The sequence below is a fragment of the Rhinolophus ferrumequinum genome, chromosome 13, assembly GCF_004115265.2.
Source record: "Rhinolophus ferrumequinum isolate MPI-CBG mRhiFer1 chromosome 13, mRhiFer1_v1.p, whole genome shotgun sequence".
In the NCBI taxonomy this organism is placed as follows: Eukaryota; Metazoa; Chordata; class Mammalia; order Chiroptera; family Rhinolophidae; genus Rhinolophus; species Rhinolophus ferrumequinum.
The window spans coordinates 49,233,396-49,249,898 of NC_046296.1; the positions used below are offsets into that span (position 1 = coordinate 49,233,396).

The following is a 16,503-nucleotide window of genomic DNA, read 5'->3' on the forward strand; positions in this document are numbered from 1 at the left end:
ATACCTAGTGATCTTGTTTCCCAGGTCTTAGTAGATAAAAAGAGACAAATACTAGTAAGGTCATTGAAGGTTAAACATATGTAAAAATAAAAATATTGTGGTTTATAAGTGGTCCATCCTGCAGGAATGGAAAAAGGTATCAGAAAGGTTTAAAAGTTCAGGGGATATTCTTGAGTAAGTTATGGTCTCATAACAGTGCGAATTGTGTTTTCTCTTACATACACTTTTGCTACTATTTCAAAATTCAATAGATATTAAGAGTTAAGAAGTTAATGGATATGGAAAATCTGGGACTAACAAAATCAGAAAGTAAAATGAAATATACCTGAAAATTATGTTAATATTAATATAAATAAAGGCGGTAGTGCGATTTTTTTTTTGTATCCCATGAAAATAGGAGAATTTGGCTATTTTAGGATATTTGACCAGACATTTTCAAAAACTGCACATAGCATGTGGGAGCTGAAATAAATCTTAGTGCTCACGTAGTTCAGTAGTTTAATACATGACGAAAGTTAAGGCATCTAAGCATATGGCTGGCTAGCAGCAGAGTAAAGACTAATTCTCTTTTAATAATAAACTAAGACATTATTTCTTGATCGTTAAAAATAATACATAAAGATAGGGATACTCTCCATAATGAATAGAAAAAAATGATTTAATTTCTTAATGAAAGAGGATGGTTATCTAACTGCCTAAACATCCTAAAATCCACCACTTCCTAAGCAGATAAAATAAACAGTTAGCCTAAGTTCTATTTGAGTAGTATTTAATTTTCCTAATGCTTCTGTTCAGAAACAGATTAAAAGCTACACCCTGAACAGACATGTTTTGTCCTAATAATAGCTCAGAGTCTGAGACATTTATCTACCAGAAACCACACAGTACAAAGCACTTTAGAAATTTCACAGATGAGGGTCAACAATGTGGCAAAAAGTTCCAGTTGCTCAACTTTCTTGATGAAGAAGCTACTCCTCTGAGATCATATAACAAAGCTTTTTAGGTGCCTACATTTTACTGAGACTCATTCAACAGTTAATGGGAATTTCAATGTGTAACAAACCCCCGAGTTCCTCCTGTGCTTAAGAATATAAAAGCCTCTAAGAAACCTTACAACGCGGATTCTGGATCATGGAATGGTCCATTGGCATTTATAATTCTAAATCCTACCTATGTGCATAATCCATGAGGGAGAGGACAGGAAGCTCGTTAAAATGACAATTGTTACCAAATGATCTAGAAGTTTCTGGATGGCACTATTTGATTCCACCTAATTTCTCTGTGCCATAGCTTCCACACCTGTAAAATGGGGACATTTCACAAAGTTGTTGCAATAAAATAAGATAATGTGCGTGAAATACAAAACAAAATGCGTGCCTCATACTAAGGAAGCAATAAATTTGATTGTTATTGGGGGCTGTAATTACAACCCAATGAAGAGATATGGAAAGGAGGTAAACTAGACTAAAAGTTGGAAAACTAGAGACCTAGTTTATGAACAGGAGTGCGAGCAACATTGGAAAAGTATACTTAATTGCACTGGGCCTCAACTTTCTTCTCTGTAAAATTAAACCAGGTGTCTAAATTGTCTTTAGTACTAAACATTTTACAAAATAGGGGAACCACACCTATAACATGACGAACCATGGGACAGGAAGCCAGAGTCTCCACCACAACATGTGGCCTTAAGAGCTACACTAGGTAATCTCATATCCCCAGAAAGAGGAGAGAAGTTAAGGGTATCTCCCAGTATAGAGTATCAAACAAATGTTTTATTTTACTGTTTATAAATCACTTGGCTAAAAAGTTCATTCTTGGGCCAGCCCGGTGGCTCAGGCCGTTAGAGCTCTATGCTCCTAACTCTGAAGGCTGCCGGTTCGATTCCCACATGGGCCAGTGGGCTCTCAACCACAAGGTTGCCGGTTCGACTCCCGCAAGGGATGGTGGGCTGCGCCCCCTACAACTAGCAATGGCAACTGGACTTGGAGCTGAGCTGTGCCCTCCACAACTAAGACTGAAAGGACAACAACTTGACTTGGAAAAAAGTCCTGGAAGTACACACTGTTCTCCAATAAAGTCCTGTTCCCCTTCCCCAATAAAATCTTTAAAAAAAAAAAAAAGTTCATTCTTTGGCAGTAAGTCCTTAAAGGGCTTTCAAATATATAATAAAAGCTTATTTTGAAAATGAAATCTTCTGTTCTCCTATTATTTAATTTCAAGGATTCTATTTATCTAGTTTTAAATTCTTTTAAAAGTCTAATATCGCAATAGTTGACAATCCCCAGCTACTTCTTTTCACTTAAAGATTTGAAAACAAACATAAACTGAAAATCATTCTTTTCTAATGCATTTACCTTTCAAATGCAAAGTATTTCCTGTACCCAATGACAAACAACAACAATAATACCTGAATGGCCCAGTGAGGTGGTACTTGACAGCAATAGAAAATCTTCAGACGTTCCAATACAGGTGTGGTCTTATCTTCAAATTGGTCTGCAAGAGCCTTAAGAGCACATATAATCAGAATCTATATGCGTGGTAACTTTTTAATATAAACAAGATTTTTACTGTAAAAGTTACACAAATGGACATATAAACAATAAAAAAAGGCAGTGTGATAAGATAATGGGATGTGTAAATTTTTTCTTGAATTTTTTAAATGTTAAAAAAAACCCTTAAAGTTAATCAACATTTATGTACACATGTACATTAAAATCTTATGTACTCTTAAGAAAAAGAGTTCTTAAAACTAAGATTTCCTAAAACAGTTCCTTCAAAGAACTGTCCTTATTATATCAGCCTTTTCACTTTTTCTAAGAAAAACTTCTTTAGTGTATCTACTTCACAACCTTAATGTCACTTTGACGATGGCACTTTCTAATATAGATCACAGAAAAATTACATGAAGAACGTCGTGTAGGATTATTTTCTCAGGAATAAGGTGAAAGCGAAAGGCAGATTGTTTTATCTGCCCAGAGAGTGAGCTCTCTTACTCTTCAGCAACAGAGCTATGAGGCTGGACATTCACTCACGCAAGACCATCCTCAGGTACAGTGGACAGCGGCTGCTGTATGCACAGAACAACCTCTCTGCTGTACTGAAATGCGTATTCTGGTGCTGAATAACTATGCTCCCGGAAGCTACATCAGGAAGCGGACCCACAAGACCAAGATGGCTGACTCTGGGAAAAGGTACCAGGGCCAACAGCAAAGTCAAAGGCTGGCACTGCCCCGTGGTCAAGCAATCAGCCACCAGAAGAGCGCACTCTTCAGCATCAAGGTGAAGGCAGACAGGCTCTGGAGTTCTTAAGCAAATAACAGGCAGCAGCCCGTTGTGATCATCTTTGCCTGCCTCTTAACGTGTCATTCAGTTTATAGTAAGTATGCATATTTTCTCTGACACACATTTGGACCTTCTCTCAACTGTGACCATTTTTGTATAATACAGTAGTCAAATTTTCCTTTTTTGCCGGTTGACTCGTTTTCACAGGCCTATCTTATGAGGATTAGATGGTAACAATATGTTAACTTTCGATGTTAATTAGATGGTAACAATATGTTAATTTTCGATGTTAATTTTCTGATGCTATGGGCAGGTGCTGTGGTTCTACAGGAGAATGTCCTTCTATGTGAGGACGCTGAACCATGTTGGCAACTTATTCTCCAATTCTTCACCACAAAAGACAGGCCTACTGTACTTGCAACTTTTCTGTAACTTTGAAATTGCTTCAAGGTTTTACAAAATTAATTTTTTAAATTGAAAATCTAAAAAAAAGAAAAAAAAAGTATGAGGTAGCCAGTGCAAACTTACTAAGAAGGGAAAAGACAAGAATCAGCAAAAACTCAAGACAAGGAGCAGGGAAACGGGTCCTAAATTGGGGGATCTCTCTATCATATTAAGTGGGAAATGTATTTGTTAGCCTAAGAATATCCTGTAGAATGAGAGGACACTCATTACATCACTTCTTTGACAATCCAAGATATTATTCAATCAAGTCAGAACAAATTGAGACATAACCACACTCCTAAGCCATCTTAGTCAAAATATTTTTAAAGCTTTCTGGCCTTACTTCAGAGAAACTTAATAGCAAAAAGGTTGCATGCTTCTGCCCAAAGCTGTTTAGTTGTAAGAAAGAAAAAAGAGAAGAAAAACTTCTGGCTGAATACATATGGTTACAATACATAAATAAAAGTTTCACTGAATTACTTCATCAAAATGGGGGAGGCAAATTTTTCTTTTCATCAGTTTTTTTTCTTTCTCTGGGAGGAAAAAAATAATTGATGCTTATTTGATAATAATAAAAAATCCAAAAGCAACATCACATTTACTTTTATGAAGTCTTCATTACATGTAAAACATTTTATTTTCAAACAAAGACTCATGTTCTTTGCTGTAGTTACTGCATCTAGCTAAAACATATTAGTGCTCAGTAAATACTTCCTGATTAATAAACAGGTTTATTATGCATTTCAGATACTCTCAGATACCTTTAGATTATCTCAGAGTAAGTGTCTCTGATACTCTCCAGAATGGCAAAGACCACATGAGAGAGAGACAGAGCAGAGAACCAACACCTATTTGAGCCAGAGCCCATGAATAAACCCTGTACAAGTACAGTCATGCTTCACAAGAACTTGATTAGGGCATATGTATGATAAAAATAAAAATTAAAAACAGAATTCTAACATCTTTTCACTCCTAAACAGAATATACTTCTTTGCATTTTAAGCAAGGCAACCATCTAAATAAGATTTAACTACCAATATAAGTAAAAACATTCAATTAATATACAAAAGAAAGGGAAGATGATATACTGTGTTACTATTTCCCCTATTGGATTCAAAGTACTCTTTGTTATTTGCTAAGTCACTATAAATACAGGGACATCGTTACAGTACATCCCTAGATTTTTCAGAGCAGGATTATTTCTAGCAACTCATTCTGAAATAATTCCATTATATTCAAACAAACTGGCATGGTAAATAATTTCAAATAAACTGGAGTCCCTTACAGGAAAAATAGTGCTGGCAAGTGAAGTGACCTGGATTCTGTTCTAAGTTGATCTCCAACAAGCAAGTCATTTAACCAAATGGCACTCATCTATGGAATGATACTCTAAGTGATCTTTGCACTTCCAACATTTTATGAGTATATGGCTTTACCAAACGAGTATTTTATTTCAAGCATTTGAGGAGGTTTGTTGGTTAGTTTTAGGCACCATCAGCTGAACACAAGTATCATGTATGTTCATTAGAGGCAAAGCAAGTACCCAAATAGTCTGGACGACAACAGTAGGATGGTAACTAGGAGAATGGGACTGAATGGAAGTGAAGTCTCAATTACTACTGTGTATATTTACATTCATGAACATGGACATAAACAATGTGCTCAGGGAGAAACTGGCACTTTGCAAGTTTACAGACATTCCCAGAAATTTAGGTAAATGGCCTCCAAACCAGTGTCCTACCCTTTCACTTGCCATTTTCTCTTTCCAGTTTTTAAATTTCATGAATTTCACACCTGAAAGTCATGGGCACTTGGGCATAGTTAAAACTGGAGGTGGTCTTTAAGGATAGATGGTAATGTCAAAAATGGACGGGGGGTATGGGAGGGAAAGAGAGAGGGAGAGAGGGAGAGAGGGGGAGGGAGAGAGAGACCCTAAACCAATTATTGAGAATTGAAAGCAAGACAGAGTGTACTCTAGGAGGGTGACAGAAGAGATGCGGCTAAATGGGAAAGATGACAAGTAGATAGCGAAGAACAGTCTAAGGCTCAGTCCAGAGGTGGAGGAAGAGTCAAGGCAAAAAAAATCCGTCATAGGCGGCGACGGCCTCTGGACTACAGTCCATCATCCTCCCAGAGTGCCAGCATTTTGAATAAACCTGCTTTTCTTTCCAAAAAAAGAAGTCAGGCATAACTACTGGGACGCACCAAGATGACTTCATGACATACAGACTATTGCAAGATGAGACTGTTTCCAAGTTTTAAGACCCCCCTTTAATGCTGTTTTCTCCCCAAACCCCACCTGCAGGCACTTATAGTTGGAGTGTCCTTTGAGCAAATTCCCTGTGCACACGGATTCCCTAGCCCCGTGCAGTAACAGCTATCAGGCCTTCCTGGAGCTACAGCACCAGCGTCAGGGGCTATCTCCATGGAACGGGGAATTAAAGAACAAACCCCCAGAAAGCAAGGATGTGTCCTCTCTTTTCAGTGCTCTGTTTTCAGTGGAGAAAGAACTTCCCCCAAAAACCTAAAGATCAAGACTATGTTTTAAAATTAGCACATGGGGAATGATTTAATAGAGAAGGACAATTCTGAACAAGGTCTGGTACAATTTAGACTATTTATGTGCTCATATCTAAAAGTATGGCACACATATCTTCAAAAGAACACAGCAAGTCCCTAAGGACCTGCCCTTTCACTGAGGGCTATTCATTCTTGCTGGTACGGTATCAAAGTGTTTATCAGCTTTCTGAAGAGCCACGTACAAATTAGCTGATAATCGAAAAGGTATGATTGATCATACGCCAAATCACCTTGCTTCGTTGTACAATCTGTGTGTGTGTGCGCGTGTGTGGGAGGGGGGAAGGATGGTGGGATTTATTATAAAAACATGAACTTAATCAAATATCTCCAACAATTGGGCTGAGCAACTTTCTTTGACAGAAGTCTGCAGTGACTCAGACTGCATTTACAAACAGAATAAGTTGTCGAGCTAACTGCCACCTCTAACCCCAAGCCCAAGACAATTCCCAATAGGAACAAAGGGAATGAGAATTAACTTATTAACACACCTACTAAATATCAACAACACAATGAAACCTATTGTTAACCCAATTTTACCTCATGTATAGAAAATGTTACTGCAGAGAAATAAAAATGACTTGCCCAAAGTCATAAAGCTATGAGCCTCTCTGGTTCCAAAGACCAAGTTGACAGCTTCATTAAAACCTGACCTCATAACTACGTGGACAACTATCAGATCCTGTGAAAATAAAAAAAGCAGCTTCTTGTGGGAAAAATACCGAGAATTCTATTTCACTGGCTTTTTTCTGTACCTAAATCCCGTAACACGGGAGTCAGATGTGGCCTGGTCAAGAAGATCTTCAATTACTGCTTCCAGACACAGAAAGACTAGTGTGTGGGCTAAAGGGGGGCCTGAGTCTACTCATAGGTGCTGGGAGAACCTAGGCATCTTTTTTATGATTCCAGAGCAATGAGATGAACATAAAGGGACAGTCCTCAAAAGCCGGATAGCTACCGTGATTCCCTAAAAGTAAGACCTAGCTGGACAATCAGCTCTAATGCGTCTTTTGGAGCAAAAATTAATATAAGACCCAATCTTACATATTATATTATTATATTTATTATAGATTATATATCATATTATATATTATTTTACATCAGATCTTATATTAATTTTTGCTCCAAAAGACACATTAGAGCTGATTGTCTGGCTAGGTCTGACTTTTGGGGAAACACGGTATGTTGGAACATTCCTCTTAGTCAAACCTTAGGTCGGCAGTTCTTAAACTCTTTGGTTTCAGGACCTCTTTAAACTCTTATAAATTACTGTGGGACTCCAAAGAGCTTTCATTTCTGTGGGCTATATCCTATCAATATTTATCATACTAGAAATTAAAACTGAGAAAAATTTAAATATGTATTAATCCATTTTAAAATAAAATAATAAATATATTACATTAGCATAAATAAAATGTTTTTATGAAAAATAACTATATATTTCTTAAAGTCTTGAAAAGATTGGCAGTGTCTTAACATTTTTGCCTATCTGTTTAATGTCTGGCTTCAAAGATGACAGCTGGATTCTCATATCTGCTTCTATAGTCAATCTGTTGTGATATGGTATTCCGGTTGAAGTTTATGAAGAAAATTTAGCTTCATACATATATGCAGTTGGAAAAAGGAGGAGTATGTTAAGAGTTTTTTCTGTTAACTGTGGATATTATACTTTGATACTACATCAAAATTCAACATGTGGTAGCTTCTCAGAGTTACCTGCAATGTGGAATTTGAAATCTTATCAAGGACCTTTTCTCTGTTACATTAAATACTCTGTTACAATAAAATTCACTAGTCTTAAGAAAAAAAAAATCACTCACTGGTCCGTCTTGAATTTTGAATGGATCTTTTATCCATGCCTGATTTTTCAACATCATGCATTAGACATTTGGAAAATGCATAGATCTTCCAAATATTACATATTTCACATATTATTTTTAAATGATGTGCATTAATACCACCAACAATCCTACCAGAAAACTCAACCTAAAAGTTGAAGTATTGGGAAGCTGTCAAGTTCATAGTGGCAGATACAAGTTTTCAAAAACTCTCATGTTTTTCTTGAAAGTTAAAAATTTTTTTATCACTGGTAACAAATACTATCAATTATTTTCCTTGAAGTGATGAGCTCACTTCATTCATTCTTGAGAAAATTTCTGCAAAATACCCAAGTCTGAATGCTCAAAATTTGTCAGTAGTTCTTTCAAGTAAAAATAAAAATAATGTTCGATGGGAAAAGCAGCTACTCCTGCATTTTCTGGAGACAGCCACTGTACCTTTAGCATGCTGCCCAAATGTTTTGCAAGTACCTCCCATTCCATCACATGGAATATTGAAAAGGCACGTAGCCAAGACTTAATAAAATAATAAGTGCTGCTTTATCAAAGACATTCATACATTAAACTGCCTTTTTAAAAAACTACTGTTAACAAAAACAACAGGCCCAAGGGGGTGGGGGGTTCACACAGTGTGAGGGATATAAAAGATAAATGTCTAAATATTACTTTGTCTTGTGCACCTGAAACTAATAATAAAAAAAAAACCCCAAAACAATAGGCCCAAAATGGAGTCACTTGTGCTAAGCCCACGTCACCAAACTGAGACTTAACACCTAACCTAATAGTGGTTTCAGCCTCTCCCTGGAATGTAATCTTATTAATGGGTCAATCTGGAATTTCCCCGTCAGCAGTAGTGAGGTAATCTGCCTGAGACCCCTCACTCTTGGCCAAGGAAAGGTGACCTTGTCTGAAATCATCCACTGTTTTCGAGAAACGTCTTCCCCGAGCCCACACACACCCTCTCTCCCTATACAGCCTTTCATTTTGTACAGCTCCTGGGAGCTCCGCTCTGTAGGTTAGATGTAATGCTGCTGCTCAACTCATGAATTGTTGAATAAAGCCAATTTGCTCTTTAGATGTACTCAGCTGAATTCTGTTTTTTAACACTATGAATGTGTGATGGTGAAGCACTGGGGACCACTAGCACAGTTTGGTGCCCCTTAATTCGGGTACAGGACCAGCAGTTTAACCCCCTGCTTCTTCTGATTCAATCACCACACGGAGAAAGGAAATAATAGCTCAGTATTGTTACGAAGTTGTTACGAAGTGAGTTCTGACCCGTGGACACGGAAATATCTGAGGACCGCCCCCCACCAGGGCTCCACAAATCAGTCTGAGAACTGCTGCTTTAGAATTAGTAGACATACAACCTCTCATGCCTTCCCCACACCCCACCCACCTCCACATTTCTCCTAAAACTTCTCTGGGACCTTGCTTAGTGTATGTATAAGGAAATGCTTAGTAGTTCTTTTTTCATTATCTTGTCTTAAAAGATTAGGAAATGAGAACACAAGTCAGCCTGTTTACAATCTGCAAGTATCGTACGAGTGCGAAGAATAACAAATACTATTAAAACCTAACTGAATGTTTTAAATCCCTAGCACTGTGTTATCCTTTCAAAAAAAAGTTAAAATAGTTAAGTCTAATACTAATTGCACCCTACTTTCCTGAGTAGGTCTCTGTCAGACGCAAAGCACCTGTGTCCTGCAGCGCTCAACCGCACCTGGGCCCAGGTTCTGCAGCCCCCGGGAGCACTCCCTTCTGAGGTGCCTTGTGGCACTCAGTCCCCTGTTAAACCACAGCATTGGCTTCTGACCCTGTAAATGCCCTTTCGGCCTCTGTTCTGTATGTACTTGGGCAGAAAACCAAAGAACACCTGGAGCTACTGAAGATGAACAGCCTACCTCTGCCCAGGCCAATCTTTTCCCAGAGCGGCCACCACCACCACCACCACCACCACCACCACCGGGACCCCAAGTCTCTGAAGGCTGAAGAGCTGTATTTTAATAAGCACCTTGGACGTGGTTCATTTGTTTGGGAAATGCTGCATCCGGCTGCTACAGGGTTGCCCAGGATGCTCTCCCAGGGAAAACTGATGTGTCAATTTGTTCAACATAATCTGATTCTGTCCAAAGAATTTAAGTGTGTCCCTGACTAGAATCTGACTGAAGTCATCGTTTAGTGCCTTGGGAAGTGTGCGCTGAGTGCTTTACTCCATCCCAGTAGTGAACTCGTTGGCTATCACATTTTTGGGTTTTTTATTTTTTTATTTTTCTGAACTATAACTTTCTAGGTTTTTTGGGGTTTTTTTACTATCAATAATAAAGTTTGTGTTGTATAATATATCACCTGTCCCACTCTTTTACCCCATTTATCTATGAATTAATTATTGCCTATTTTTTACTAATCTATTATCATGAAACTCACATCCTGGATCCAGCCTATCAGCATCCCTCGGGGCAGCCCCCTTTCTTGGCTCCTTAAAGGAAGCCAATTTCACTCAACCATCTACATGTTCTTTTCCCACACAGTACCGTATCCTGATACTACGTGCATTCCATTGCCCCCCCCGACCCCCATTCACCGAAATCGAAAGCCTTGAGACGCTGAGTTCTGCAACCCAAGCCTTTCTCACAAAAGCCTCTATTCACTTCTTCCTGCCTGTGCTCATTCAACCCCTTTTCTCCAGATGAAGCCAAGTCTTACACTGATATCTTCTGCATTTTTTAAGCAAGTTTTCATAGCTTCCTTGGAACAGTACAGCATGGTGAATAAAAGCATGGACTTCAAAATCCAAGGTAGAACTGGTCTGAATTCTAGCCCAGCTATAAGGCCTTGGGTAAGTCACCTGAGTTTTCTGTCCAGTTTCTTCATCAGTAAAAATGTAGGTAATGACTACTTACTAGGATTATTTAGCACCTGGCACACGAGTATTCAGTAAACGGGAGTACCTGTACATAGTTCGGAATAAACAGTAGTAACTATAATTATTCTGACAAATAAAAGCACAGCTACAGTCACAGGAGCAAATCCTAGTATACTTTTCAATACTCTCAAATGCCGCACAAGGTTATCAACGCAGGTGCAGCACAGAGCCAGAATGGAAGGCACGTTTTCATATCTTGGCTAGCTGCACAGCGCAGTGGCATGACTCGGCATACTATGAAGCATTATAATTATCCCAATGTTTTCAGGTTTTCTATGTAGTGATGACTGCTTTAGTGGCTTAGGAAGGATGGGCAGTTTTCGGTTTTTGTACCTAAACGTCCCCTCCTGTAATGTGAGCATAATAACAACAGGCACCATTTACTGAAGGTTTACGATGTGTCCAGAACTATTCCAAGTGCTTCTCACACATTAATTCACTGAAGCCCTCATCGTCTGTATGAGGTGGACACTCCTGCTGTCTCCACTCTGCAGACAAGGGAAGCGAAGCACAAGGGGCTTAACCTTGACCACAGTACACGATCTCTCTTTCTCTTGGTTTGAGAGGTCTGTGGAGAACAGAATCTGGTGTTTTTCTGACAACAGACATTCCGATACTGAAGCAGACAGAGAAAAGCAGAGACATGAGAATGAGGGTAAGAAAAGATAGAGAAAGATGATCTCTTTGCGCCCCTGAATCCAGCCATCTCTAAGACTGGAATACCCCTAGACTTCCTAGTTATAATAGCCAATAAATGTCCTTTTTTAGAGCCAGTTTGAGTTGGGCTTCTGTTCCTTACAACTAAAAGATTCTTTACTGAGACGTGTTCTTAAATTTTATTGAAGTATAGAGTCTTGAAAAGCTCTGAACTTCAATCTGTCCATTATAAGCACCTTATATTTAGGACAATAATATTTAAAGTAAGTTTAAAAATCAAATGCAGTTTCTCAAATTTTGAAGCCATACCCATTCGTTAAGCAAGCCAAATATAGCCAAGGACAGCTTGAATTAAGTTACTACCTCGCGTACTCTACTCCACTTCCTGCTCCTTCTTCAGTAGCTTCATAGTGGCAGCAGTATATTCTCCATTCACACATGCAATCACACATCAAGGTCAATACCAAGCCTGCCAAGTCTAATGCATGTGAATTTCCTTCTATGAAGAACTCATGTGAAATATAATAGAGCATATGCATATTCTGAGGCACTAAAACATGGGAGAGAAGTCTTTCATGTAGAACAAATCAGTTTGTAACGTGGAGGAAAAGCTTTGTTTCCTGGTATGTTGAGAAATACAGAGTGAAAATATTTCCAGTTAAGTAGTTAATTCATGAACTCCAGTCTCTTATCACTTCTAATGACCTCCAAGGGTCGTGATTTACGCACGCCATTCATTATTTTTTAGGAAACCCTGTAAGGGAAATAAAACCTGACATTTCTTTATCTCTTCCCCCACCCTTGAAAAAATACAACCAATCCAACTGTGAATGACTACCCCGGGGAACTCTGCATAATTAAGCTCCGTGCGGCCACGGTGACTGTTCTGTTCCTGTTGGCTTTGGCACTGGGGCTGAAGATTTGGACTGGAATGATATCAAAAGGGCCTGTATCTACAGCTCTCAGATTCCTAAAGTGCCAGAAGAAAATATAATCTTTAAGTGAGCCATTAGGCTGGTGCAAAAGTAATTGCAGTTTAAAAGGTTTAAAAAAAAGTGCAAAATTGATTTTTTTTTCAAATTCACCATTCAGCACACGTTCATTGAGTGCCTAGTCTGAGAACACAAAAATAAGTAAAATATAGAAACCCCTCAGGAAGCTCACATTCTAGCTGTGAAGACAGAAAGGTTTGCAAGTATAATATAATTTAATACATACTAAAATACAGCTATCACACACATAGGGTCAGTTGACTTTTCAACAAAGGGACCAACCGGTCAGTGGTGAGGAGCAAAGTTAGGTACTAATCTCCATGAGAAATGATGAAGAACGTAAAGTAGCATGTCTTGGGTATTAGCTTTGGGATAAAATTGAACTTCAGAAAGTCTTCACTCATAAAACTTAGAAAGAAGATAATACAGGTGAGCCGCCTAGGTCTGCTGAGGTTAACTTTCCCTCGTGATCAATATTTGGCTGGGAGCTCGGGGGTGGCAGGCGGGCATAAACTGTCCCTCACCCCTCTGAGAGTGCGAAGGGGAGCTTCTGGCACTGGCACAGCACGGGGTGGCATCCTCTCCAGCTGGACATCTTCCGGGGAAACTGGGGGGCACTGGGCAGCCCTTACCTGCATCTGAGAACATGCCGTGCTGCCTACAGTTTAGTATAGCTAAATCCTGAGTCCTACAGTTGTGCCATTAGCTTCTTTCTTGCAGCCATGTCCCCATCCCTTTGAGATGACCACAGTCTTACATAATTACGCTGAAGTTGAGATGATCCTCATAACTCTCTGCCCCAAAGTACTGTACTCCTGCCAAGTGTTCACATGCAGAGGGCAAGTCTGATGTGGCGCCTTGACCTGAGGTCTGGCTCTGGTTTAAGGGCATGAAGGAGGCCCTGTGTTAATACATTTCATGTAAAGTTAATGTAACTTTTGCATATAATCAATCTCTGTACCCATTATCTGCACGGTTGGATCTGACCCTGCTAACCCATCGTTTAAACATTTTGACATTTTTCATGCCTCTGCTAAACACTATAAGCCTTTTCAATTTTTTGCAGTCTCCCTGAGCTCAATGACATAAGAATACCTCACAAATTGTTTAGTTTCTGTTCTATTCATACCTCATCTGTTCGGTTGTCACTCTGGTAAGATTCTAATTCAGAGTGTGCAAAGAAATTAAATAAGATATTGCATATATGAAACAAGAAAAGTCCATCAGGAAAAGGATAATCAGAAATATACAGACTTCCTAGAAATTAAAAATAATTATCAAAATAAAATATTCCATGGGGGGACTGAATAAATATTAGGAATTGGGTTAATAATCAAAACTAGTGCTATAGAAGAAAAGGTTCAAGAAATCTCCCATAACATCAAGCAAAAAGACTAAGAGATAGAAAGTGTGAGAAAAAAGTTAAGAGTCATACAGGATAGATCCAGGAAGTTTCACATAAGTCTACTAAAATTCCAGTTGCAGACTGAATTAGAGAAAAGAAGCTTAAAAGAAATGAAGGAGAAGTATAATTAAAGAAATAATAGAAGAAAATACCCCTGAACTAGAGAGACATGATTGTTCACATTTAAAGAACCCAGCAAGTACTCCATAACAATAGTTATGACAACTAACATTTATTGAGCACTTCCTACCTGAGAAATATTAAGTTCTAAATACTAAGTCATATAATCCTCATAATAATTATGTTTATCCCATTATACACATGAGAAAACTGAGACAGAGAGGTTAGGTAACTTGTCTGAGGTACAGGCAGCTGTTATACAGTAGAGCTAGAATCTGAAACCAGGTAGCATGACTCCAGAACCCATGCTCATATTCAGATATATCCAAAATTCTAAGAATGGAAAGAAAATTCTAAAAATTTCAAAACGAGGAAAAAAAGAAATACAGCTTAAAATGGAAGAAAATCAGGGTGCCATACTTACCAACAAACCAGGATGCCAGAAGATATTAAAGAAATAACCTCATGTAAAGTCCTAAGGAAGATGATTTTGAAACAAGAATTCTATACTCAAACAACAAAATCAAAAATTATGATGGAAGAATACTTTCACAAAGATTCAAATTTTACCATCCATGTCCTTCATACGAAAAAGTTGCATGAAAAGGTAATACAGAAAGACAATAAGGAAAGCAGAAATAACACCTCAGATAAAAGAAATAGGGGTAGATGACTATGATCTAGAATGAATAAAGAAAGAAAAAAAAATGGAGAATCCCCTGAACTTTGATTCCTGTGATATCCTTTTTCAAACGGCAAAAGTTTAGAGACAAACCATTAGATTTTCTCTTTGGAGAAATGTCTATTCAGGTCTTCTACCCATGTCTTTTTGGTGTTAAATCGTATGAGTTCCTTATATATTTTGGATATTGACGCTTTATTGAAAGTAACGTTGGTGAATATCTTCTCCCACTCAGTAGGTTGCCTGTTCGTTTGGCTGATGGGTATTTATCCAAAGAAATCCAAAACACTAATTTGAAAAGATACATGCACCTCTATATTCACTGAAGTATAATTTACAATAGCAAAGATGTGGAAGCAACCTAAGTTTTCCTCAAGAAACAATCAGGTAAAGAAGATGTGGTACATATATACAATGGAATATTATTCAGCCATAAAAAAATGAAATCTTACCACTTGTGACAATATGGATGGACCTAGAAGGTATTACGCTAAGTGAAATAAGTCAGACATAGAAAGACAAATACCATATGATTTCACTTATGTGTGAGATCTAAAAAAAAAATGAAATAAATGACAAACAAAACAAAAACAGACTCACAGACACTGAGAACAAACTGATGGTTGCCAGATGGGAGGGAGTTGGGGGGCTGGGTGAAAAAGGTAAAGGGATTAAGAAGTGCAAATTGACAGTTACGAAACAGTCATGGGATGTAAAAAACAGCATTGGGAATATAGTCAATAATAATGTAATACCTATGTATGGTGCCAAGCAGGTACTAGACTTATCAGGGGGATCACTTTGTAAGTTATATAAATGTCTAATTACTACGCTGTACACCTGAAACTAACATAATATTGTCAACTGTAATTAAAAGATTTGCAAGATTATTCTAATAGTAAACAAAATAATCTCACATTAACCCTGAGCTGAGTTTATCAAAAACTAGGTTAAAGCACTTAATATGACAGAAGACAATGATGATATTTGGTTTGCACAATTTTTTTTGGTTTGGACATAAATAAGATGATTCCTTTGAATGTTTGTGGTTTCCATTAATTTGCTTCATATTTGGGTTATATGTATAATACACTGCTTTCACCATACTAAAGGAAAGAAGAAAAAGATGTGATCTTATAATAAAATGTTATTATGTGGATCTGGATCAGAGAGGAAGGGGGAAGCTGAATGACAGTAGAGAACACAACAACTTTATACTCCACTGGTAAATAGCAGGGTAGAAACAAATATTAGAAAATATAATCTCATTTCAATTCAAGCTGCTTCTGAATCATAACCATTAAAAAAAGCCATGTTTCCATAAACATTAATTTCTTCATCATCACCACCATCATCGTAGCTCTAAATACGCAAGAATTAAAGAACTACAGCCTAGAATAATTTCCATAAGATAGGGTGTTATTAATGGACTGTCCTCAACTTGAATTCCTTCTTCCTCTGTGGATCTTATAACATTGATTTATTTACCTTTAGGAGTGATGCACTGTTTTCTTTTTCAGTTTGGCGTGTCTCACTTAGAAATCCCTTCCAAATCGGCCATCTTTTGGACCTGTCACTGG

At 37.9% G+C, this 16,503-nt stretch overlaps 1 protein-coding gene across 1 annotated transcript in view; it reads right to left on the minus strand.

Annotated features, from left to right (window-relative positions):
• The window catches only part of TTC27 (tetratricopeptide repeat domain 27), a 143,354-nt gene that overhangs the window by 63,206 nt on the left and 63,645 nt on the right, over positions 1-16,503 (minus strand). The window contains exon 11 of the mRNA XM_033125352.1: positions 2,408-2,503. Coding sequence (XP_032981243.1) covers positions 2,408-2,503 — 96 coding nt within the window. The remainder of the gene's footprint in view (positions 1-2,407; positions 2,504-16,503) is intronic.